This window comes from Polypterus senegalus, chromosome 8 (assembly GCF_016835505.1).
Source record: "Polypterus senegalus isolate Bchr_013 chromosome 8, ASM1683550v1, whole genome shotgun sequence".
In the NCBI taxonomy this organism is placed as follows: Eukaryota; Metazoa; Chordata; class Cladistia; order Polypteriformes; family Polypteridae; genus Polypterus; species Polypterus senegalus.
This window is the reverse complement of record NC_053161.1, coordinates 105,979,800-106,007,228: the sequence shown is the minus strand read 5'-3', so window position 1 is coordinate 106,007,228 and position 27,429 is coordinate 105,979,800. Positions and strand designations below refer to the sequence as shown.

General features: G+C 39.8%; 1 protein-coding gene across 3 annotated transcripts in view; it reads right to left on the bottom strand.

Moving 5' to 3' along the window:
- itpr2 (inositol 1,4,5-trisphosphate receptor, type 2) overlaps window positions 1–27,429 on the bottom strand; it is a 583,413-nt gene that overhangs the window by 283,352 nt on the left and 272,632 nt on the right. For all 3 annotated transcript variants that reach the window (XM_039761551.1, XM_039761550.1, XM_039761552.1), the window contains 2 exons: window positions 22,062–22,243; window positions 6,261–6,403 (listed from right to left, as the gene is read on the bottom strand). In XM_039761551.1, coding sequence (XP_039617485.1) covers window positions 6,261–6,403; window positions 22,062–22,243 — 325 coding nt within the window. The remainder of the gene's footprint in view (window positions 1–6,260; window positions 6,404–22,061; window positions 22,244–27,429) is intronic.

The window sequence follows — 27,429 nt, the reverse complement described above, 5'->3', positions numbered from 1 at the left end:
TCTGTCTAGCCAATCAGTACAGATCCTTTTCTCCCTCATTATTATCAAACTTCTCATGCATCTCATACACTCATCACAAAAACACACCCAGAAACACCTTTGGCATATATTTTAATTTAGAATATATACAAACAGTATTTTCTTATTGAAAACATCAGCAAAATGCAAAAATGTTTCAAGTATTTCTTTAAAACATTTAATTTAGATTAGGATAACTGGAGGCCAAAACATTTACTTCATCATAGAAATGTTTTTATTATTATTATAATTTTTTTATATATATATATATATATATATATATATATATATATATATATATATATATATATATATATATATATATATATATATATATATATATATTGTCGCTGGGGCTGCGACCCGGCCAGGACGCCTGGAAAGACTGGAAGGTGGCATGTACGTCCTCCGGGCCACGAGGGGGCAACCACCTTGGATCAGAGGAGGACCATGGGAGAAGAACAAGGAGGCTTACGTCTATTGGGACCTGTGGCCACCGCCAGGGGGGTGCCCAGAGTCTCAGAGGGCCCGGGACTGATGTACTTCCACCACACCCGGGAAGATGGAGGAGGATCCCTCCTGGGACGCTCGGAGTGCTTCTGAGTGCTCTTCCGCCACACTAGGAAGTGACGTCGAAGGAAGCACCTGGAGCACATCCGGGTAGAATAAAAGGGCCTGCCTTCCTACCGTCTGGGAACTACAGTCAGGAGTGGGACGAGGCTCCATGAAGAGAGGAAAGGCGGTCCAAGGGACAGAGTGAGAGAAGCCCGGAGGAGTGGTGATTGGAGTTTGGAGCACAGTGGGCTGTGCGGAACTGTGTATTTCGGAGGAAAATAAAATATACCTTTTTATAAAAATGCGGTGTCTGTCTGGTGGTGTTCGGACTGTACAATCATATTTCAATTTTACTACAATGCTGCTGGGGTTTGTCTTGTTTTAGGTGTGCCCTGTCTCTTGGCATTACTGAGGACTGGGACTCTGTGAAGTATGGTCTAGCCTTACTTAGGGAGGCAAAATAGGGGAAAGCACTTGAAAGAACAGCAAGTTACTTCTTATTTATCTTTTTCACCCCTACAACTCTAAGTACCAACACAAAATGCGGCTCCTTAGCCATGTTTCATGGCAATAATATTAAATCAAGGTTAAAACTATTTTAGATGTAGTAGTTGATCCTGAAAGGCGATATGCCATAGTAATGGGTTATTTATTTAAATCTAAAGTCATTTTGATAAATATCTATGCACTTAATGTGGATGACAGAGATTTCATCCTAAGTGTATTTGTATCTATTCACAATATGTGAGTGCTGGATACTTTGTGTTTTAAATCCAGACCAGGATCGGTCTTCAACTACGGTGGCGATAACATCTAATATTGCAAAAACAATCGCAGAGTTGGATCATAATGCCATGGAAATTCTTAAATCCATACTCTATCGCATATCCTTTCTTCTCACCAGCACATCATAGTTACTCAAGAATTGATCCATTTCTTTATTGATTTTAATTTATTGCCCACCATCAAATTTTGCAAGTATGATGCTATTGTTATGTCTGATCATGGAACTTGAATCACCTACACATGCATCTCACCAGCTGATGAGAATGTTATCGAATTCAGCTACAAATAAACTGATTATTTTTTTTAGACAATAATTCATCCTCAGAGGTCTCTACAGGAATATTCTGGGGAACTCTGAAGGCTTTTTTAAGAGGACAGATTATTTCATATCTTTCCCATAAAAATAAATTGGAGACCAAAAACATGCCAGAGTTAATCAATTAAATTACCAGAATAGATAAAGAATATGCCAGGTCTTCAAAAGAGGAACTTTAAAGGCAAAGACTGGTCTTGCAATAAGAATGTAACCACCTAAAAACAAAAGAAACGGAACTGCTCATCTTTAAACCGTAATATCATCACATTGAACATGGAGAGAAGGCTAATAAGATCTTAGTCAAACAAATCCACAAGCAGGAAGTTCACAACACAATTACAGGAATTACCAACATAGATAGAGATAAAATCAGTGACCATAAAAATATAACCCACACATTTAAAGACTACCATAAGTTGTTAAATTCTACTTTTCTGCACAATCTAATGGGTTCTTTGATGCATTACAAATACTACAACTAGAAACTCTTAGTTAGGCCTGGGTAAAAATATTGATATTCCAATTAATCATTATTTTTTATTTAAAAGATTCAATATCAATTCCTAAAGTCTCAAGATTGATGTCATGAATCTCTATACTGCTCAAGTACTATATGTAGATTTTTGCTCATCTTTATTTGTGGCATTCGTCACCCATAAAAGTAATATCAGTTGACATCCAAATGAGCAGAGCCTAAACAGTCTACACCGCAGATGGCGAGTAGCTCCAAGCTTTTGATTAATTCGCCTTGTGCTCAAAAAGTAACAGAATCCATAGTAGTTTTAGCCTGTAAAGATAAAATACCCTACACAATTGGTGAAAATAAGGGCTTTCGTCAAACGATACAGGTTTTTGAACTGCGTTGTGCTATACCAATCAGAAAGCAATTGAGTGAAGTTATTGTATTTAGGCTTTATGATGATCATAAGCAAAGAATAGCCACGTCTCTCAGGCTAGTGGAGACAGTAGCCCTAACTTGCGACAGCTGAACATTTAGTGCAGTAGTTTCCTATGTCACAAACACACATTAAAAGCAACTAGTCATAGGTGGCGGGTGTGTATCACATAACTGTGCTGCATGTCAGTCACACCGGGAGTAACCTCACTGACTATATACAGAGCTGCTGAGATGACTGCTGTTTCTTTTCAAATGTGCTGTTCCATTGTGTGATCACATCAATCACAAGTTTGTGTTCTGCCATGTCCAATAAATGTTGCTTCTCTTTAAACATGTGGCTAGCTGTACTGCTGCACTGGAGAAAGTTTGCAACATGCCTCAGACGGAAAAGCAAGCAGGCAATTTTTGAAATTTTCAGAGCAGCCTGCGACACAAAAGTGAGCGTGTGCTCAAAACAGTCAGGGCGGCATTATCAGTCACAATGGCCTGTTCTTTTTCTTTTATGTTCCAGTCATTCAATGATTCTGTCAACACGTATCAGCTCTAGATCCTCAATTTAAAATGCTTCCTTTATGTCTGAAGACTGTCCAGACACACTTTCAAGACTGATTAATGTGACTGCTACAAGTGAGAAACTGAAGATATGTGAAATATGTAGAATTAGAGAAATCCAAGAGTCTTCATGGTATATCTTTAATTTTGAATAATTCAAGATTATTTTAAATGTCATATAGGTGGAATAAATTTGACTAATAGTTTAGTTTAACGGTGACTACATGGGGATTCTTAAATCACAAATAGGTAACTGAATAACATTTATTATTTAAGAAGCAGTAGATGCCATTGCATTGTTTTAAAACAAGAAGCCCTCCCAATAATAAGTATGGACTCTGATGTGGCAAAACATATATTAGTTAAATTATGGTGAATTCTGAATGAGTGCAGTACTGTGAAAAAATGTTTTTGTTTTTTGTTTTTTAAGACCAATGATATTTTGTACCACATCTTCCAAATACTGATGTTAATTGTTCATCACTAATCAAGTACTTATTCTTAAATGTCGTTCCACGCTTATGCATATGTTATGAAGTCACTATGTAGACACCCTTCAAATAAAGTGTTATAAACATTATATTAATGTTCACTACTACTTCTTCTTTTGGCTGCTCCCATTCGGGGTTGCCATAGCGGATCATCTTGTTCCATATCTTCCTTTCTTATACATCTTGCTCTGTCACACCCATCACCTGCACGTCCTCTTTCACCGCATCCATAGCTCAGACACTAGCACCTTTTGCCGAACCTTGAGCCAAGCTGCTTCACTGCTGTATGGAGCTCACTACAGTACTCCTCAAATGCAGGTGGACATTGTCTGGATGCATCAGGTGGAAGGCTGCTGTGGCAGCCAATGACGGTATGCTGCATTGTGATTGCATGTGTATGAGATTGAATAGTATAGTCCTTGTTTGGTTGTGTCAGGGTGGTAACTGGGTAGAGTTTGATGATAGAAATTTACAAAGAGTAAATTGCATACAAATGTGCACAATGGCAGGTTTTATACATTTTTTTTTTTGCTGTATGCATTTTACTGTTTATTGGTATACACATAATTCATGCTTGAATCCACTTAAAGTTTCATAAATGAGATCAAAAACATGTTGCAGGTGCATAACACATTTCAATTTATGATGGATAAAGACAAAAATATAAAATATATATATATACACATTTCATAATTACAAATATCTTTATTTTTGAATTAAAAAAAAATCACATTCTCTCTAAGTTTTATTTACTGATGGAAAAGGCAAAACAGTTGATGGTTAATTCTACCTGAAAAAACAAAACGTGGTTTGTGACTGAAAAGGAGTAGGATGGTAAGAAATGCAGAGCTAAAACTGGTACAGAGGTGGTCACACAGCCAGAGGAATCAAAAGGGGAAAAGATCCAACTAAATATAAAAAAAAGAGCATCAGAAGATGACATACTCATTTAACAGTATATCTTTACAAAAATCTATTTAAACCAATGAGTGCGCATACTATAAAAAATGTAATTCAAAACTTTATATTAAAGTCCTTGAACAATGTTCTTTTAATATTCTTAATATGTTAGCACATGCAACACTATAAAAAGTTCTCAAGGGGCCACTCATAACAAAAGTGAAGATTTCATGAGGAGCAGCTGGACTTTAAGAATTTATGATGTTCCTTACTAAACTGTTTCTACGGGATTAGTAAGGCAGTACTTTCAAACGAAGTCTATAGGGACTCCATATCAAGGAATCTCAGAGAGGATAACTAACTATGTACATTCAGCTGCTGCTGAGCTTTTTATGAGTCCTGGAGAATTTTAAAACAAAATCATTAAAAACTCATTTCTTGACACACACAAATAATCACCATCCAGGGTGCACTTTTAAATATAGTACCAGAATGGTCAACTACTTCCCAGACAACAAACCTCTATCAACCAAGGCAAAAATTTAAACCACTCAGCCATCTAAGAATTTGAAAATACAAAAGTGGTCAAAACAGAAAAATTTTAATGCTCAATTAACATCTACCACAATAATAAAGGGTTTTCCAGTTTCACTTTTCTTTAAAGATTAATTCTTAAAATGTACCATATTGCTGACTAATACAAAGCTTTTATATTTCGGCTTTTGGATATAAACTCTAAACCAATAGATAACAAATCTTACTATCTGAGACTGCAGCAGCGAACCTGTGCGGATACTCTCCCCTTGCACATGAACCAACCTCAGTGGCTAAAAAAAACCATGTGAAACAACAGAAAACAATGTTTTCCTAATTCAAAATAGAAGCACAAAACAAGGACATACAAATATTTATAATCCATCCATCCATTATCCAACCCGCTATATCCCAACTACAGGGTCACGGGGGTCTGCTGGAGCCAATCCCAGCCAACACAAGGCAGGAAACAAACCCCGGGCAGGGCGCCAGCCCATCATAGCAAATATTTATAATGTACGATAATTAATCTGAAGTCTTTTGCCAGCAGTCAAAACCACAATATTATACTATATTTTAGAATTAACATAAATAAGAGTGTTTCTCTGTATATTGTAACACACAGAACTACTTCTAGGTGCCACTGTTTGAACACATCTAGTAATGATTACACCACTATGTTACACCAATAAAGGAAACAATTAAGGAATTGATGATTATTGTTTTTAAACGGTAAAGAATGCAGAGACACAAATCACTTTGTCTCAGATGCAAACTCCCACAGTAGCCAAACATTTGTTCATCTAAACCATCGAAAATGTTTTAAATTGTTATACTGACAACTTTTGACAATATGAAAAAAATTTTTCAATTGCATAATAAGCAGCAGTTTTTTGACTTGAACCATTTCCAGATTTACTACCAGAAGCAAAGGTCCGAAAAAACAGTTCAGGGTAAACTTTTCTGATGTGGACTTCCTTGAAAAGTTAATCTATGTCAATAAAGTAAGTAACATGGAACTCGTCAACACATTTTGAGCCAAACAGTTCAGTACCAGTTCTAATTAACTTGTGAATAAATTGTGAATAAACAACTTGTCCCTAATCCTCTATTAACACTTACAGTTTGTTCTAGGGCACAAAACATAATTATATGCTGTAGTTTAAGCAATATTAAACCTTAAATCCAGATATCACTCTTTCTTACTTACTTAGACATGAAAACTCCATTTTCAAAGCGTAATTTGAATTCACCAGGAAGCAGTTGCTCTGGATTGTAAAGCACATCAATCAATGCAGAGAGTTCTTCCTGTATCTTTGGGCTAAACTGCTGTTCAAGACAGTCTACAACTCCCTGTAAACAAATAATTTATTTAAATTGTTAAATGGTATGAATAATTTCAGAAACACAATATTGTAAATAGTTACTTATTTTATTCCTTACGATTTACCAAATTGCAAATAATACATTTTTTTTTTTTTTAAAGAATAATTTCCAATACACTCACTAATATACTACACACACACACACATATTATCTGCGCTAACCAAAACCGATGTACATACTTATTTCAGTGGTATGATGCCACTGTTGGCCACCATATTGAAGTTTCCAATGTCACTAATTCTCCAACTTCCCGTGTAGGTAGAAGGCTGAAATTTGGCAGGCTCATTCCTTACAGCTTACTTACAAAAGTTAAGGAGGTTTCATTTCGAAAATCTACGCGTAACGGTCATAGCGGTCAACAATGTCCGCCATGTTGAACTTTCTTATTCATGGCCCCATCGTCACGAAATTTGGTAGGTGGCTTCCCTGCGCTAACCGAAACCAATGTACGTACTTATTTCAGTGGTATCACACCACTGTCAGCCGCCATATTAAACTTTCTAACGTCACTAATTCTCCAACTTCCCGTGTAGGTAGAAGGCTGAAATTTGGTACTTATTTCGGTGGTATAATGCCACTGTCGGCCGCCATATTGAACTTTTCAACGGTCTTTGTTACTTATGGGCCCATCTTCAAGAAATTTGGTACGCAGGTTCCCAACGCTAACTGAATCCTACTTACGTACATATATACAATAACAACAACAACATTTATTTATATAGCACATTTTCATACAAAAAAAAGTGCTTTACATAATGAAGAATAGAAAAATAAGAGACACAGTAAGAAAATAAAATAAGTCAACATTAATTAACATAGAATAAGAGTAAGGTCCAATGGCCAGGGGGGACAGAAAAAAAATAAAATCTGCAGGGATTCCAGGCCATGAGACCGCCCAGTCCCCTTTGGGCAATCTACCTAACATAAATGAAACAGTCCTCTTTGTATTTATGGTTTTCACGGAAGGATTTGATGATGATCACGTGGACTTCTGGCTTTTAGTCCATCAATGCTGGGGCATCATGGTGTTTTGAGTAGGTTGGTGTTGGCGGTCCTCCGGAAAAAGAAACAGAAGAGAGAGTAGGGGTCAGTACGGAGTACGTCCATAGCCTGCAGCTCGGTCACCGTGCGAGGCGGCATTGGGTCCCCCATCCCAACGCCTCCCACGTTGTTGGCTGCCTGCCTATATAAGGCCGTCTGTCGCTTCAGTCTCTACATTCCCTTTCTTGCTTTGCCATGGGATTCACGTCTCCCTGCTGATAACTACAGCCTTTTTATTTAATCCACAGCTTCTCCGCTGTTTTATTGTTCGTTTATTACGATTATAGTTATTGTGTAGGTATTTCAGACTTACTTTACATTGTTCAGGTACCCATTTCCTTTATCATTCCAACCATACCCCCATTAACATGTCTATCGAGGTGATCACCATCGATCAAAGAACTGTCACTTACCGAGTGGTTTCCATGCCCGGAGATGGCACTTACCTTTTCATTCTCTTTGTTACATATTGCATGGCCATATTAGGCTCACTCTTGATATCCGGAGGAACATTGTGTCTTATGTATTGAATGACTGGGACAGGTTCAAGGTGTGGACTGATGACGGTACAGGAGATAATTATTCTACACAGGAGCGCTAGAAGAGTGAAATGCTTAAGCCCTTCACCTATGCATCTGCATGTGTGTTGATGGCTGCCGGTGAATTGTTCAGTTGTCGCTTTCAAGTGTACCGAAATGGCCAAATATTTTACACCTTTTGACAACCGCCAATGCCTCTTAAACATCTTAGATTGACAGGTGACGATTTCAGTAGTAGACACTTTGATTTTTATGAAGGTTTAAACTCTCTAAAGCTGGATATGAAGTTATCGATGAAACCGGTTATATACTTACAAAGCTTGACAGATGCCGAATGTCTCTTCAACACAAGTCCTACAAATACTGTCATAATTGAAACAAACCATGAAACTCAAACCGATTATGACAGCAGCAATCCAAGCTGTGAGATTTGAAACAAGATTACTGTTCACATCACCAACTGTACGTTGCATGCTGAAGAGTAAGCTCAGCGCACAGTTTGGTCATATTACAACCGGAGGGCCGAACTCACAATATGGTATACAAAGAGATCCTTAACAAATAATTATTGGTATATTTTCCCTCAGTTTAAAAAGGTTTCATTTTCTTCTTAATAAAAATATTAAGGCAGTACTTTGCCGCTGCGAAGCGCGGGTATTTTGCTAGTATATATATATATATATATATATATATATATATATATATATATATATATATATATATATATATATATATATATATATATATATATATATATATATATATATATATATATATATATATATATATACACACACATATATATATATATATATATACACACACATATACATATATATATTCTTATACATATATATATATGTGTGTGTGTGTGTGTGTGTGTGTGTATATATATATATATTTATGTATATATGTGTGTGTATTATTATACAGTAATCCCTCCTCGATCGCGGGGGTTATGCGTTCCAGAACCCCCCGCGATAGATGAAAATCATAAAAGTAGAAACCATATGTTTGTATAGTTATTTTTATATATTTTAAGCCCTTATAAACTCTCCCACACTGTTAACATTATTAGAGCCCTCTAGACATGAAATAACACCCTTTAGTCAAAAGTTTAAACTGTGCTCCATGACAAGACAGAGATGACAGTTCTTTCTCACAATTAAAAGAATGCAAATATATCTTCTCATCAAATGAGTGTCTGCATCAGGAGCAGAGAATTTGAGAGAGAGAGAGAGCGCGCTCGCAAAGAAAAGCAAACAATCAAAAAATCAATACATGTGCTTTTAAGTTTGCCGAAGCACCGCAATAAAGCGGCATTTTTTAAGAGGAGCGTCAGTGTCTTCAAAGCAAACAGCCTCTGTGCAAACAGCCCCTCTGCTCACATCTCCTCCGTCAGGCGCAGAGAACGTCAGAGAGAGAGAGAGAGAGAGAGAGCGCGAGATTAAAGCAAACAATCAAAAAATCAATAAGTGTGCTTTTAAGTATGCGGAAGCACCGTGATAAAGCGGCATTTCTTAGAGGAGCGTCCGTATCCACTAGGCAAACAGCTTCTGTGCAAACAGCACCTCTGCTCACACCCCCTCCGCCAGGCGCAGAGAATGTTAGAGAGGGTGAGATAGAGGCAGAGACAAGCAAACAATCAAGCAATCAAGCACCGCGGCGGGAAGCATATCTTACAGCATTGAGGAGTTTTAGTTAATATGTAATACATGCTCTGATTGGGTAGCTTCTAAGCCATCCGCCAATAGCATCCCTTGTATGAAATCAACTGGGCAAACAAACTGAGGAAGCATGTACCATAAATTAAAAGACTCATTGTCCGCAGAAATCCGCGAACCAGTGAAAAATCCGTGATATATATTTAGATATGCTTACATTTAAAATCCACGATAGAGTGAAGCTGCGAAAGTCGAAGCGCGATATAGCGAGGGATTACTGTATATGTATGTATTTGTGTGTGTGTGTGTGTATATATATATATATATATATATATATGTATATATGTATGTGTATGTATATATATGTGTGTATATGTATATATGTAGATATATATGTATATATATATATATATTTATGTGTGTGTGTGTGTGTGTGTGTGTATATATGACAGCAACACTCATAACAGTGACAAAACAATTACATTGACAATCATGTTACATTATTTTTAAAATGTTTCCTTTTCTTTTTCATTACTTCTTTAACACACTACTTCTCTGCAACTTGGTATACATCCTGCTTGGACGTGAAAAATTTTGCTTGGTATACGACCTTTGTTTGGAATACGACTTGCGTGCTACACTTGTTTACCTCTCTTGAGACAAGGCCACGACGGCACATGAGCGTCAGTTGCTAGCATTCAGTCAACAACCCGCACTATAACTCTCTGTGAATTTTCATGTGTGTGGTATAGCGGGTCCACAGCTCCTGCCAAAGGCCAGTTTTAAAATAAATAATCACCGTGCTCGCGGCTTGGTGAGGGGGCGTGGTGGTTGTGTGACTGAAGCGGTTTTCAGGGCAATTCTCACCTAAGTGCACAGGTGAGAGACCATCCGCATTCGTGGCTGTTCCTGGGGCTGCTTATCTTGATAAATAAAAGCATGAGTCAAGAGAAGGGGAGGAAAAAGAAAGAACGGACGAGAGAGAGAGAGAGAGTGAGAGAGAGAAAGAGAGCGCTGCAGCTGAACAGGGAGTCTTGGTGTTGGGCCGACACCCGGGGAATAGTAGTAGTTGTCATTCCATCTAAGTGATCATGGAGCAGGATTGACTGGAAGGAGGGTGACTTTCCGCATAAGGCTGCGGGAGTCGGGACTTGGGCGAGTGTATTCCCCAGTGTAAGCTGTCAGGAGGAGCCTACTGGAGCCAGGGATCGAGAGAGGTGAACTGAACAGCTGAGGTAGGCAAAGTGAAGGTCAGCTGCAAGTAGGGTGACTCCCATGTTGGGAAGCAGGGGTGCCACCAGGTAAAAAGGCACCGGGCTTCTTGTTTTTTTTTAAAGAATGTGTCCTGCTGTATTTTAACCTAATTGTTTATATGAAGACTTTTTTCTATTGTTTTTAACCTCCACGTTTCACTTCTGATTTTATGGATTATTTATTGGAACATTGGACACTGTACTTTAATTTGAACACCTTGTTTTGTTGATTGTTTTAATAAAAGCACTTTGCACTTTTTTACCATCCCCATGCTTTGTTGTGCCTCACTGCTAAGCTCATCGGTAACATTACTGACGGTGTAGGCTTCAAGGGCTCCCCAACAGCAGATGGCAGCATACAGCAAACCCGCATCGACACAACGTTTTTTCACGTAAATTTGACTTGATTGTTGAAAAGTATGAAGGTGGCATGCATATCCGGGACATGGCTGTTGCATACCGTTTGCCGAGAACGACGGTATCTACGATTGTGAAAAACAAAGACGTTATTAAAAAGTAAAGTGATTTTAAATTTTCATTTATTTCATCTAATTGCTTTTGTATTTATGTATTTTAATATTAAGCAGTGTTTAAATTATTTTATACAACCCCATCAATGTATAATATGACAACAATAGGATTTTTTTTTCATGGGAACAAATTAATCATTTTCCCATTATTTCTTAGGGGAAAAATTAGTTTGGTATACGTCCTGTTTGGTGTAAGTCAAAGGATCTGGAAAGGATTAAGGACATATACCGAGGTACCACTGTATCCATACTAATAAAAGGCAAAGCCCTCACTGACTGACGGACTGACTAGCTCACTCATCACTAATTCTCCAACTTTCCGTGTAGGTAGAAGGCTGAAATTTGGCAGGCTCATTCCTTACAGCTTACTTACAAAAGTAAAGCCGGTTTCATTTTGAAATTCTACGCGTAATGGTCATAACTGAATCCTACTTCCGTACATACCGTATATCTTCCAATAGTAGCCCCGGCGTTTATTCAAAAAATTATTTGGATGGCCCGGCGTTTAAAAGAGACCGGCGGTTGTTGGAAACCGCCTATTATTCAACTCGCAGACGGAATGGTGATGGGTAAACGGGGTTCATTTGGCAGTAAAATACAGTATGGTACCGTATTTACGGTCACAAAATGTAGGCAACAACACCGGATGAACATTTCAGGATTTAAATAATCAGTACAGCAGTACAGTCTTATTAAAGCAGTATACAGTACGGTACTACCGTAAGCATGAAAAACAGGTATGGTAGACGTCAACTTTCTTGCCAATGATGCCACCAGCACTGGCCTGCACCAGTCCGAATTTCGCACAAAAGCGCTCATCAGCCCGACAAGTCCCCTGCAGAACATAAGGAAATGCAATAAGCTCCAAACTCACGCATATACGTATACATTACGACATGAGACTGGATAAGATAAAATAAAGTACAGTACTTACTTATAATAATAAGTAATAATAATTGCTTTGTTATTTGCGAGTTCTTCTTCATCTTTCTCTTCTTGTGATGGCAATACAGGTACTCCCATTGCTTGTTGTTGCGCAGTAATCAGTTTTTTCAGGATTAACGTGTCGAAGATGGCATTTTCGTGTTCTTCCCGCCACCTCTGCCCTCCCTGTGGGGTTATGATTGACGTGGAGACGAAAGGGCAAAATGTACACAAAGAAATTTCTTTTTGACTTTATCGCTTCCTCGATAGCATCCGATGACAAAACATTTTTGACACGAAAAGGTACTTACTGTATGATTCACTGCAGGAGGGCGGTAGCCCAGGTGGTACGAAAAGAGGATTAGCGTACGAAAAAGGCGGTGGGTCATTGGAGATCGGTGTTTACTACAGACCGGCGCTTAAAGGAGGCCGGCGTCTATTTGTCGCGACATCTCTTCAAACCCGGCGTTTATTGGAAACGGGCATCAATAAGAAGCCGGCCACTACTAGAAGATATACAGTATATACGGCCATAGCCTGCAGCTCGGTCGCCATGTGAGGCGAAGTTGCGTCCCCCATCGCCACGCCTCCTACGTAGTTGGCTCCCTGCCTACATTGCGTCCCCCATACCCACACCTCCCACGTAATTGAGTGCCTGCCCATATAAGGCCATCCATCAGCAGCACTCCAATAGACATGCTGCCGCTAAATATTCGCAGACAAATCAAAAAGTTAATACTGGGAATGCCTGTTAAACATCTTAGATTCACGAGTAGCGATTTGGGTGGTCAGATGTCTATCGAGGTGATCACTGTAATATTTATATGTCATTGAAATGTATTATTATCAGGCATGGTTTAGGCACCTATGTCATCAGGAAGGCACCAGAAAAAGGGACCTCAAGGTTACTATTATGGAAGTTAATTTAGAGCACGGATGCCGTGAATGTAAAAGCTGTAATAAATAAAGTTCCCCTGTATACTTTAAAAGAAAGTCTCGCCATCATTTTATTTTTCACAATTTGTGAAAACAAGACATGGTGTAAGAATAGAGGACAGTCATGGATTTTGTTGGAGTTCCCTCACCACGAATTGACTGGGATTCTCTTAACCTGGCAGGAAAATGGAAAAAGTTCGGACAGCACGTGGAGCTGATGTTTTCTGGCCCGCTAAAAGGCAAAGATGAGAGAGAAATGCAGCTACCTGCTCCTGTGGACTGGAGAAAAAGGAAGAAACATTTTTAACACATTGGCTCTCATCCAGGAGGAAGCCAAGGTACTGAAAACTTATTATGACCGTTTTGAGGCATTTGTCATGCCTAAGACGAATATGATATTTGTGAGATACAAGTTTAATGAGAAGATGCAGGGTATAAATGAGACTTTTGATCACTTTGTAACGGAGTTAAAATTGCTGGTGAAGGACTGTGCTTATGCAAATGAAGATGTGATGGTTAGGGATAGAATAGTGTTTGGCACAAACTCAGTGAAAGTGTGAGAGAAACTTTTAAGTGCCGGGTTTGAGCTAACATTAAATAAAGCCGTGGACATCACAAGATTGCATGAGATAGCACAAACACAGCTGAGAACCTTCGATGCCAGTACTCCGAGCGGCTCACATGAACTGACTGTGAACGCAGTACGCAGACAACAAGCAAGAGCTCCAAAGAGCTGAACAAAAACGCATTACACAATTGAGAAGGCAGCAAAAGAATATGAAGCGAGTGACGCATACAAGCATATTCATAAGTGCAGCTACTGCAGAAACAAAGCACACGGTGGAAAAAGTCAATGTCCAGCTAAAGAAAGACAGTGTAAAAAATGTGTTAAATTGAACCACTTCACTAAAGTTTGCAGGACTGGGAAAGGTAAACCCGTGCATGCAGTGTGTGATGTCTCAGATAAAGAGGAAGACGAGCTGTTTATTGATGCAGTAAGAAAGGAACAACCCTCTGAAGCTGAACAAGCCTTTGTAGACATATCAATAGGAAAGCAAGGTGTAAAGCTTAAGTTTAAATTAAGACACGCTGCCACTAAATATTCACAGGCAAATCCACAACTTAATACCGGGAATGCCTGTTAAACATCACATCAAGATTCACAAATACAGTGGAACCTCGGTTCACGACCATAATTCGTTCCAGAACTTTGGTCGTAAACCGAAGCAGTTTCCCCCATAGGATTGTATGTAAATACAATTAATCCGTTCCAGACCGTACAAACTGTATGTAAATATGTAAAAATATGTAAAGATTAAGCACAAATATAGTTAATTAAACCCTAGAATCCACAGTGTAATAGTAAACTAATGTAAAAACATTGAATAACACTGACACAAAACACCCAGGCTCCCTGATCAGCTACACGAGCTGGCTCGCTCACGCGCTCTCTCTCTGTAGCACACACACCACCAAAGCCCCTCCATACCTCAGCTACAGGAGCAGGCTGGCTCACGAGCTCTCTTCTCTGTGTGGCGCGAGCACACAAACACACACACACACCTATCCGTCCCCCCAATCCCCTTCCCTGTCAGCTGCCCGGCTCTCTAATCTCTCTGTAGCACGTGCTCGCGCAGCATTTTTTAAAATGACTTTTAAGCACAGCAGAAAAAAAAATCCGAAGTGCTTGCAAAAACCAACTCACAAGCAAACAAAAAAGTAAGATTGCAGGAGATCACGCTATTAAACCTAAAGCCTGATCGCTGTAAACAATGTTTTTAAAATGAGTTTTAAGCACAGCAGAAAAAACATCGCACAAATCCGAACTTCATTTAAAACCAACTCGCAAGCAACCAAAAAAGTAACATTGCAACAAATCACACGATGAAGTCCTCCATGTAAACAATTTTAATGAGTTTTAAGCACAAGGAAAAAGCAAACATTTGAAAAAGAGAAATGTAACATCGCACCTAATCGCGCTATGAAAAACTCCATCTGTAAACCTTTGATGAGTTTTAAGCACAAGGAAAAAAGCGAACATTTGAAAAAAGAGAAAAATAACATTGCAAAAAAATCGCATTATGAACTAAAAAAATTACTAAAATATCCGTAATACAAAAACCACCAAGAAAACTAACCTTGCATGAAACAAGTTCTGGCATGAAGTGTTTTCCTTCAGGTGTTTTCTCTCTTGTGATTTCTTGGGTTTCTGGTGCTTTTAGCGGTTTAGCTAGTGGGAGTGAAAGCCTCATGCAGCCATTCCAAAAAGAACGTTCTTGTGACCCTCCACATTACTGGCAGTCTGGCTTTGTTTACATTATGCTGCTTGAAAGCACGAGGGGTCTCCGATTGGTAAATGAGTAAACTGGTAAACATTTTTTCCACCTTTTGTAATTTCTTTCTTTACTTCGATTTCGATTTTCTTCAAAACTTTCTTCTGACCACTCTCCACTTGCTTAGAAGCCATAGTTAACTGCAAAAGCACACGAAATACTGTAGAGCACAAAGAGAGTGCACGTCTTATTGAAAACAATGAACAAGGAGTGGCTTTGCTTAAATGAAAAAGCATGGCAGCTCTCTTTCTCTCTCAGGCTGCCTGTGGGGGGAGGGGGATGGTTTTGCTTGCACTACAGCCTACAGATAGGCAGGCAAACACGTGCAGCAATCTCCTCCTCCCCCTTCCCAGCAGGCACGCGTGCTCGCTCGCTCTTGCTCTCTCTCTCGAGGACGCAAGGGAAACTGGCTTGTTCAGCAAACACGTGAAGCAATCTCCTCCTCCCCTTCCCTAGCAGGCACGTGCTCGTTCGCTCTTTCTCTCTCTCTTTTTCAGCTCAGCTTGCAGGCAGGCAAGGGAACCTGGCTTGTTCAGTATACCGAGTGTGTGGTTGTGAACCGAGGCAAAGTTTGGCGATCTTTTTGGTCGTGAACCGAGTTGTACGTGAACCGGGACGTTCGTGAACCGAGGTTCCACTGTACCGATTTGGGTAATGAACACTTTGATGAATGAAACCTGTTGTCTTTACAACGGTTGACAAACACAGAATGTAACTTGAACACAACACATCCTCCAAATACGAACCTGATTGAAAGAAATAATAATAATCAAATCCTTGATGACAGCAACACTCAAAACAGTCACAAAACAATTACATTGACAATCATGTTACGTTATTTTTAAAATGTTTTCTTTTCTTTTTCATAACTTCTTTAACACACTACTGAACCGTGGGTATTTTGCTAATATATATATATATATATATATATATATATAAATAAATTATATATATATATAAAGAAATTATATATATATATATATATAAATATATATATATATATATATATATATATATATATATATATACATACACACAGTACTGTGCAAAAGTTTTAGGCAGGTGTGAAAAAATGCTGTAAACAAAGAATGCTTTCAAAAATGGAAGTGTTAATCATTCATTTTCATCAATCAACAAAATGCAGTGAATGAACAAAAGAGAAATCTAAATCAAATCAATATTTGGTGTGACCACCCTTTCTTCTAGGTACACTTGCACACAGTTTTTGAAGGAACTCTGCTGATAGGTTGTTCTAAACATCTTGGAGAACTAACCACAGATCTTCTGTGAATGTGGGATTCCTCACATCCTTCTGTCTCTTCATGTAATCCAAGACACACTCGATGATGTTGAGATCAGGGCTCTGTGGGGGCCATACCATCACTTCCAGGACTTCTTGTTCTTCTTTACGCTGAAGATAGTTCTTAATGACTTTGGCTGTATGTTTGGGGTCGTTGTCCTGTTGCAGAATAAATTTGGGGCCAATCATACACTTCCCTGATGGTGCTGCATGATGGATACGTATCTGCCTGTATTTCTCAGCATTGAGAACACCATTAATCCTGACTAAATCTCCAACTCCATTTGCAGAAATGCAGCCCCAAATGTTCAAGGAACCTCCACCATGCTTCACTGTTGCCTGCAGACACTCATTATTGTACCTCTCTCCAGCCCCTCGACGAACAAACTGCCTTCTGCTACAGCCAAATATTTCAAATTTTGACTCATCAGTCCAAAGCACCTGCTGCCATTTTCTGTACCCCAGTTCCTATGTTTTCGTGCATACTTGAGTCGCTTGGCCTTGTTTCCATGTCAGAGGTATGACTTTTTGGCTGCAACTCTTACATGAAGACCACTTTTGGCCAGACTTCTCCGGACAGTAGATGGGTATACCTGGGTCCCACTGGTTTCTGCCAGTTGTGAGCTGATGGCACTGCAGGACATCTTCCGATTTCGAAGGGTAATAAGCTTGATGTGTCTTTCATCTGCTGCACTAAGTTTCCTTGGCCGACCACTGCGTCCATGATCCTCAGCGTTGCCCGTTTCTTTGTGCTTCTTCAAAAGAGCTTGAACAGCACATCTTGAAACCCCAGTCTGCTTTGAAATCTTTGTCTGGGAGAGACCTTGCTGATGCAGTATAACTACCTTGTGTCTTGTTGCTGTGCTCAATCCTGCCATGACATGAAACTGTCTTCCACAACCTCACCTTGGTAGCAGAGTTTGGCTGTTCCTCACCCAGTTTTAAGCCACCTACATAGCTGTTTCTGTTTCAGTTAATGACTGTGTTTCAACCTACGTGTGACATTGATGATCATTAGCACCTGTTTGGTATAACTGGTTGATCATACACCTGACTATAATCCTACAAAATCCCTGACTTTGTGCAAGTGTACCTATAAGAATTGATGCTGGTTTGAAGGCAAAATGTAGTAACACCAAATATTGATTTGATTTAGATTTTTCTTTTGTTCGTGAGGTGAGGTGCGTGGAGTTGTATAGGATAAATAACACAGTATATTGTTACTTGGAATACATGCATTTCATGTGTGTTCCGTGTCTGCAAAGATCTGGGTAAGTGTAGGATGAAAGGAAATGCGAGGCAAGAAATGCTGAACACATACCTAAAGCGTAAACTTTTTCTTTGTTATACAAATAATGACGCGAAGAGTATAATGTGTGAAGACTTAAGTACAACTATCAAATAAACACTTTCACAAAAGGTACACATATAACAAAACAAGTGTGCTTTTATTCAAGTGTATCACTGAAGAAAAAGAAATTGGGACAGGGTACGATACTGGCACAAGGGCTTGGCTGGTGCAGAGGTAAGAACTGATGCCTCATAACCATAACCAAGAGGTTGCAGGTTCGATTCCGGCTTCTTACCAAGATTTACCATTTTGTGAGCTGCTCTTATTGTTACTATTACAGAATAATAACATACATATGATCTGAGTCTGCAACAGCCGGTATAAATTTATGGTACTTGTAAAGGTTAGCATTTCTTTTTTAATTATTATTCAGTTTTATTCTCTCAGTCACGTTCATGCTCCCTCCAATCAGACACTGTTAGTTTTCAAATAAAACAGTTCTTACCTCTGCATCATTCAAGAAAACGTGTACACTCCCTGTCGACTGACATTTGAGCTTGAGTTTTTAGCTCATTGACAACCACATGTAAATTGAATGCTTTTTTTTTTTTTTTGGTTATTGTCTTGAATAAAAGTGCATGCGTTCATTTGATATTTGGACTGAAGTATTCACACATTATACACTTCACGTCATTATTAGTGTAACATGGAATACGTTTCTCCTTAGGTATGTTTTCAGCATTTCTTGCCTCACATTTCCTTTCATCCTACACTTACCCAGATCTTTGTAGACACAGAACACACATGAAATACATGTATTCCAAATAGCGACATACTGTATTATTTACCCTACACAACTCCAGAAACCTTACACGCATATAAGGAGCCTTGGCGTGAGCTACGAGAACTTTTGCCCGAGTTCAGCTCCATTAAGGTGAGGGATAGGACAGCAGCCTGCTTGCTGCTTGTGCTGATCGACACATTTACATAACAAAAGAGACTGATGGAGAGGTGTGAAGGGATTTAAGTTGGGCCAGGATTAAGAGTTTTTTGTAGGCTTCAGGAATTCTAGTGTGAACACCAAGGCTGTATTCCTTTGGCTTGTTTGTACCCTACTTCTGCTTAAGGACACTCCTGTGTCAACCATACAAAGAAGGTCTTCTTCTTCAGCCTGCAGTCCAAAATGACTGTGGTCAGGGAAGTAAGGAGTCAAGTGTAGGAGAAGTTCGGAAAGACCATAGAAAATGATTATTGATCGGGTTCAAAGGGGCAAACAATCAGGAGTGGAAGACTTTACTCAGGCTGTTCCCAGCAAGTTTAAAGAAATGCTATCCTGGACTGAGTATACAGTCTGACGGTGAAGGAGGTGCTCCTGAACTTAACAGATACACCCTCTGTGAAGGAGACAGTCCAAGAGTCTGATGAGGGAATAATGTCCTTTCCCCTGAGGGAGATCACAAAGGCAGTTGAGTAGCTCCACAGTGACAAGGCACTAGGGGTGGATGAAATCTGCCCAGAACTGCTTAAGACTGGACATTGTTGGGCTGTGATGGTTTACATGCCTGTTCATTGTTGCATAGTTTTCAGGAGCAGTGCCCTTGGAGTGGCAGAATGGGATGGTGGTCCCAATTTTTTAAAAGGGGGATTAGAGGGTGTGCTCCAGCTACTGGTGGGGTTGCCGAGGTCACACTACTCAGCCTCCCTGGAAAAGCTTATGCCAGGGTACTAGAAAGAAGAACCTGCCCGGTTGTGGAACCGCCAATACCAGGAGAAGCAATGTGGAGCAGTTTGTTTAGGTTGCTAATTCTATTTCTACAGACCATTATAAATTGACAGGAGCTCCATTAGGCACAGTGATTGCCCCATCTACATCTACACTAATAGCTTGGGAGGATTTGACAGTAACTGTTTAGCTGCGAAGTTTGCAGATAATACAGAATTGATTGACCCTTCTCACAATGTGGCACAATTTACGGAAAAGGCCAAGAGGATTCAGAGGTGGTGGCAGGAGCTGGTCATTTAATTTAGGAATAACGCTGAACTGATACAACCACTGGTCTTCAAGGGAGGGTAAGTTGAGAGTGTGTTAGTAGCTTTAAGTACCTTGAAAAAATATTGAAAATGGCTTGAACTTCAATGAAAGCATGCAATACATCTACAAAAAATGCTACTAGCACAGCAATTAACTTTCCTTTGCCGCTTACATTATTTCAACTAGCAACTTGTAAACTATTATACATTTTATATGGAGAGCCTACTTCTTTTTATTTTTCCTGGCATGACTTGGAGGATAGTCTAATAAAGATTATCGCAAACAGGGCTTAAAGAATTTTAAAACAAAAAACAAAAAAACAGCTAAGATGGTAAAGAACAAGAAACACTGCCAAAATTTACAACAAACAGAAGCAGAAGCAGTAATACTGTATACCTTATATGATAAAACTTGTAGACTGTCCAAATTCAGTTCTGTTGAAATAGCTACTCTAGAATTGTTTTTTGTACATAGAAATCTTATTAATATGTATTTATTTGCATGCCTTGTATGTAGGGTTATGTTTTTACATTGCTTTTATTTTTTTGCAAGGAGGAGTGGGCAAAAATCGACAAGTCCAGATGTGCCAAACTGATAGACTCTGACCCAAAAAGAGTTCTGTAATAAAATCAAAAAGTGCTTCAACTGAGTATTAGTTTAAGGAGTGTGCAGAATAATGCAACCAGATTTTTACATTATTTTTTTTCCTTTTATCACTGAACACTTTATGATTGGTTTTCAACTTCTTTTTATAGATTGCAATTTTTGCAATAAAGGTTGAACAAGTTTAATTTTTTATCACACAAAATATGCCATTTTGGCAAGGGTGTGTAGACTTTTTATATGTGCTTCTGGGCCGTAACACTGAAGTAGAAGACAGCATAGTGGGCTTACAGGAGTCTGAGTGCAATTAAAGTTAAGGCAATCACAGAGCTGTTTTTATGTTGGCTTCTTCAGGTAGCAATCCCACTCAGAGAGTTTTCAAACACCTGAGGAGCTTGTTTCTCTCAGATCACCATTCAGGGACACTGTACCGTTATTTCCAAGGTGCTCCGGTTGAAAGACTCTTGAGTAGAGTATATTTATCAAGTCACTGTTAGTAATAAAGAATTGAGGATAGCATTTATAGAGTTTTAACACAAATTTTAATGACCATTTAAGAGATGCTTATTCTTTCTATTAAATCAGTCTTCAGCAGTGCATTCGTTTTGATCATTTCATTTTTACTTTGATACGTCTGTGTCTCACATGCAATTCCAATTTGATAATACATTGGCCAGGTGTTCTTTTTGCCTTCTTTTCAACTTGCCTTTTAGGAAGGCATTCAAATTCAGGTTGCACTTTCCCAAGCGGTATTTTGTTAAAAGTTCAGATTTAAGGTCATGGTTTAAATGTAAACTATGCCAATATTTTTTTTTTATCATTTCTATCTCTTGATTCTACATGAAATTTGTGATTCAGTGTATATTTACTTCATGATTGATGTATTAATTTTATAATTACATGTTTCAATTTTAATCTGTGAAAATGCAAGATAAACACTTTCATCACTGTAAAAGTGTACTGTACCAAATAAGAACCACACCAGCTGTAGGATTCATTCATATACAGGTATGTGTAAGCAATGCAAACTATTGTAATTTTAGAATAATAGAAATTTTATAAGATAAAATAACTAGAATATTAGAAGTCTATCATTCTACTAAAGAGATAAGACTTACTATAATATTTAAATATAAATTTTTTATGTCTTAAATTATTTAAAAACTGTAATGTCAATACCTGTAACTTTTCGATGATGCACTTGTAGTCTGGCATTCCTAAGCACTCCTTGCGTGGGCCACTGCGAGCGGACATCCTCCAACCCTTTGCTGCTCGTTGGACAGTGTTGCTGTGGTTCTTCATAGAAATTGTGTTCACCTGGCTATCCAGGTCTACTGGAATAGCAATCCCACGATTCTTTGCTAATGAAATAAAAGGATAATAAAATGCAGGTTTACCTTTAGCATCTGTGTCAATGGTGTTATACTAATCTCCTCAGGTGGCTTTAGTAACAGAGACTCACAGCTAGTTATCCTAAACAGAAGTTAGATATTGCTGCTAATGGAACATTATTTGGCCAAACAGGGGTTGACTCCATGTTAAGATTTGTTTCCAACTTTATTTGTCCTCAGGGTGAAATTTGGCTTTTAACAAAAGCTCATTCAATAAATTAATAAATAAACACACACACACACAATGATGTGAACATACACCAGAATGATTAAAAAGAATGAACTTCTGAACTGGCAGTTACAGTCAGAGGTGTTATACAGGCATATTGTTGAATGTATAAAGGAGCCCCTGTAGCATTTCTTGACAAACTTCTGCTTAATAATTCATTGACTGAAAGTATTCTATACCAGTCTGTCAAAAAGGAGACAAGCAGGATTGCTCACAATAGCACTCACTTTTGTTTTCATTCTCTCCTTCACTAATACCTCCAGGGGGTCCAGAGTGAATCCCATAACTAAGCAGTTTTAATTAGCTTGTTCATTTGGTGGCCTACTCTTGAAGTGATGTTACTAGCCAAGAACACAATGGCATAGAAAAACACACTGGCCATCACAACGTTGTAAAATATGTGAAGGATGACACTAACCACTTAAAGGGACACAATCCGATAAGAAAAAAGAGCATGCTCTGCCCCATCTCATAAAATTCCTCTGTGTCATAAGCCCATTCCAGCCTATCATTTATGTGGACTTCCAAGTATTTGTAGCAATGCACAATTCCACAAATTGATTATTAAAGCTAAAAAGAAAGGATAAAAAGAGAGAAAGAGAAAGAATGAAAGGGATGTGACCTGAGTGGAAGCAAGATAGTTAACTTGAGGGACTGGGAGAGAAAGATCCAGTAGTTATTAGGGGAAAAAAATAAGGCCAGGGAGGGAATTGCAGAGGTGGCAACACCTACATTCTAATACAGGATGTGCAGAGGAGCACAGATACCAGGGAGTTTAAACCTTTGATTCCTGAAGAATATTGGAAACATATTTAACTTCACAAATAACTTTTGGGTAACAGCAATGAAGTGATCCCAGGGCAGGGCTTAAAAATGTTTCGCTGATTATTGAGTAGGAAGGCGAGTTCCGGTGCAAGCACTCAACTGGCAATAGAAAGGTCCTCAACCTGTAAGTCCTTTATATATCCTGGCTTCTAAGGGTTATTCAGTGTGTGAGTGATGGCAAAAAAAAAAAAATACTGCTCTGTCACTATTAAAATATTTAGATTATACACTTGACTTAAGCAATCATAGCTTTCATACTCTTTCTCTGTACGTTTAGCATTCGTTTGCTCAGAGGTTCATGTGCTTGCTGCTCCACCCTAGCAGCCCACTACTTCTCTTCTTTTGTCGGCATCTTTTCACGTTAAAACTGATTAAGTTAGTTTTTGTGTTGCAAGTACTTAGTACATTTTTCGTAATTTTTCACAATCTGCCTCAAGAATGATTAAAGATATGAAGAGGTAGGGGAAGTGACCGCGAAGGTGGTAGGGAATGAGAACGATGCACGTATGCATGCGCAGCACAGCCGTCCTGCTGCACACTGCCGAGAGTTGATTCTACAATAAACTAAAAAGGGTAATAAAAATCATCACCCCGAAAGCGGATTGTAGACGTCACGTAGTCTCTTTTTACAATTAAGCTCACTAATCCCCAATACCCCTCAGTCATCGCCACTCCAATGCCTTCTCTTTTCTTCTTCTTTTTTCTCTCTCTCTCTTTCTGTTCTTCTTACTGCCTCCTCCCTTCTCCAGACATTGCCACTCTTCCACCCGACTCTTGTCTCTGACTGGAGAGAGGCGGCCCCTTAAATGGGAACCCGGATGGGCTCCAGCTGCTTCCCGGCAATCAGTCCTAGCCACACCCCAGTGTGGCAGAAGTGCCGGCTGCGCACCCGGAAGCCGTCCGGGTGTCCCCTGTCGTCTTCCCCCCAGCACTTCCTGCTGTGGAGGAAGTGCTGGGCTCCAGGGTTCCTCAGGCACCTGGGCACCGCCTGGCGGTGGCCACGGGCCCCTACAGGGTTGGGCTTCCAAGCTATCTACCCGTGGCCCCCAATCAGCCAGGGCGATCGCCCCCTCGCGGTCTGGAGGAGGCACAAGCCCTCCTCCGGTCCTCCTGGGCGTCCCGGCCGGGGACCACACGGGATATTCCGGCACCGGGGTGCCGCCTGGCGGAGGCCACGGGTCCCTACAGGGCTGGGCTTCCAAGCCCTGTACCCGAGGCCCCCAACATAACCAGGACGGACGCCCCCTCGCAGTCTGAAGGAGGCACAAGCCCTCCTCTGGTCCTCCTGGGAGCCCGGCCGGGGACCACAATATATATATATATGCATACAGTGGAACCTCGGTTCACGTACAACTCGTACAACAAGTCAGACGTGCGTGCTTTACCTGTGATCTCTTTGTGCTCTACAGTATTTTGTGTGCTTTTGTAGTTAACCATGGCTTCTAAGCAAGTGAAGAGTGGTGAGAAGAAAGTTTTGAAGAAAATTGAAATCGAAGTAAAGAAAGAAATTACTGAAAAGTTTGAGCATGGCATTCATGTTGCTGATCTTGCCACCGAGTAAAAGAAGTCAAAATCTACGATTTCGACTATTCTAAAGCAGAAAGAATCTATTAAAGCAGCTGATGTTGCAAAAAGGAGTTACAGCTTTAACCAGGCAGAGGCTTCAAGTGCTGGAAGAGGTGGAAAAACTGTTTACCAGTTTACTCATTTACCAATTTGAGAACCCTCGTGCTTTCAAGCAGCACAATGTAAACAAAGCCAGACTGCCAGTAATGTGGAGGGCAAACATGATGGGTTGGGTCACAAGGACTTTGTTCTCGGAATGGCTGCATGAGGCTATCGCTCCCTCCAGCGAAAAAAGCTATACTCACCAGAAACCCAAGATATCACAAGAGAGAAAACACCTGAAGGAAAACATCCCTCCATCACGGAGCCAGACTATCCCTCAAAACTGTAACCTCCTCTCCACCTAGTTCCTCCTCACTTCAAGCCAGAACTCGACTCATGCAAGGTTAGTTTTATTGGTGGTTTATAGTCCTCCCTCACGGTTCCTTCCCAGCATTCCTCCACTTCCGGCTCCACCCCTATAAAATGGCCGCCGATGCCTAGAATGGCGTTGTGCATACGAACCTGTTTTGTGTTTATATTTTGACCAGAGTTTTTTTTTTTGAATTGTGGAGCAGTTATAATATACGGGACCGGAAAACCCCAAACCTTTATGCTGTTTATTATTGCATCTTTTACAATATATATATATATATATATATATATATATATATTTATATATATATATATATATATATATATAAAAGCTTGCCAAACTATTGCCTTGGTTCACAACCACACACTCGGTATACGAACAAGCCAGTTTCTCTTGCCTGCCTGCCTGCCTGCCTGAGCTGAGCTGAGAGAGAGAGAGAGCAAGAGCGAGCGTGCCTGCTGGGGAGGGGGAGGAGGAGATTGCTGCACGTGTTTGCCTGCCTATCTGCAGGTTGTACGTGCTAGCGCACCATCCCCCCACCACAGGCAGCCTGAGAAAGAAAGAGAGAGAGAGAAAGCGAGCGAGCCGCTGCTGCAAGAGCTCTGTTCATTGTTCTCCTTCCATTGGCTTCTAAGCAAGTGAAGAGTGGTGAGAAGAAAATTTTGAATAAAATTGAAATCGAAGTAAAGAAAGAAATTACAAGAGGTGGTAAAACTGTTTACCAGTTTACTCATTTACCAATCGGAGAACACTCGTGCTTTCAAGCAGCACAATGTAAACAAAGCCAGACTGCCAGCAAACATGAAGGGTTGGGTCACAAGAACTTTGTTTTTGGAATGGCTGCATGAGGCTTTCACTCCCACCAGCTAAAAGCACCAGAAACCCAAGAAATCACAAGAGAGAAAACCTCTGAAGGAAAACACTTCATGCCAGAACTCGACTCATGCAAGGTTAGTTTTCTTGGTGGTTTTTGTATTACGGATTTTTCAAAAGTTAATTTTTCAGTTCATAACGTGATTTGTTGCAAATGTTCGCTTTTTTCCTTGTGCTTAAAACTCATTTTATAAGAAGTGTTTACAGCAGTCAGGCTTTAAGTTTAATACTGTAGCGTGATCTCCTGCAATCTTACTTTTTTGGTTGCTTGCGAGTTGGTTTTTAAATGCACTTCGGATTTGGTCGATGTTCCTTTTTTTCTGCTGTGCTTAAAACTCATTTTAAAAAAAAATGCTGCACGAGCACCTGCTACAGAGAGATGAGAGCACTAGCGAGCAAACGCAGAGAGCAGCTGACAGGGAAGGGATGGGGGTGTGTGTGTGTGTGTGTGTGTGTGTGTGTGTGTGTGTGTGTGTGTGTGTGTGTGTGTGTGTGTGTGTGTGTGTGTGTGTGTGTGTGTGTGTGTGTGTTCGCGCGTGCTCGTGCTAGAGAGAGAGAGCGTGTGAGCCAGGCTGCTCCTGTAGCTGAGGGAGGGAGGGGCTTTGTTGGTGTGTGTGCTACAGAGAGAGCGCGAGCGAGCCAGCTTGTGTAGCTGAGCAGGGAGCCTGGGTGTTTTGTGTCAGTGTTATTCAATGTTTTTACATTAGTTTACTATTACACTGTGCATTCTATGGTGTAATTAACTGTATTTGTGCTTAATCTTTACATATATTTAAATATTTATATACAGTTTGTACGGTCTGGAACGGAATAATTGTATTTACATACAACCCTATGGGGGAAACTGCTTGTTCACGACCAACTCGATTTACGACCAAAGTTCTGGAACGAATTATGGTCGTGAACCGAGGTTCCAATGTATATACACACATATACATATCTATACTAATAAAAGGCAAAGCCCTCACTCACTCACTCACTCACTCACTCACTCACTAATTCTCCAACTTCCCGTGTGGGTGGAAGGCTGAAATTTGGCAGGTTCATTCCTTACAGCTTCCTTACAAAAGTTGGGCAGGTTTTATATCGAAATTCTACGCGTAATGGTCATAACTGGAAGCAGTTTTTCTCCATTTACTGTAATGGAGATGAGCTTCAACGCCGTGGGGAGTTTCGTGTGACATCATCACGCCTCCCACGTAATCACGCAGTACATAGAAAACCAGGAAGACCTCAAAAAGCGCTGAA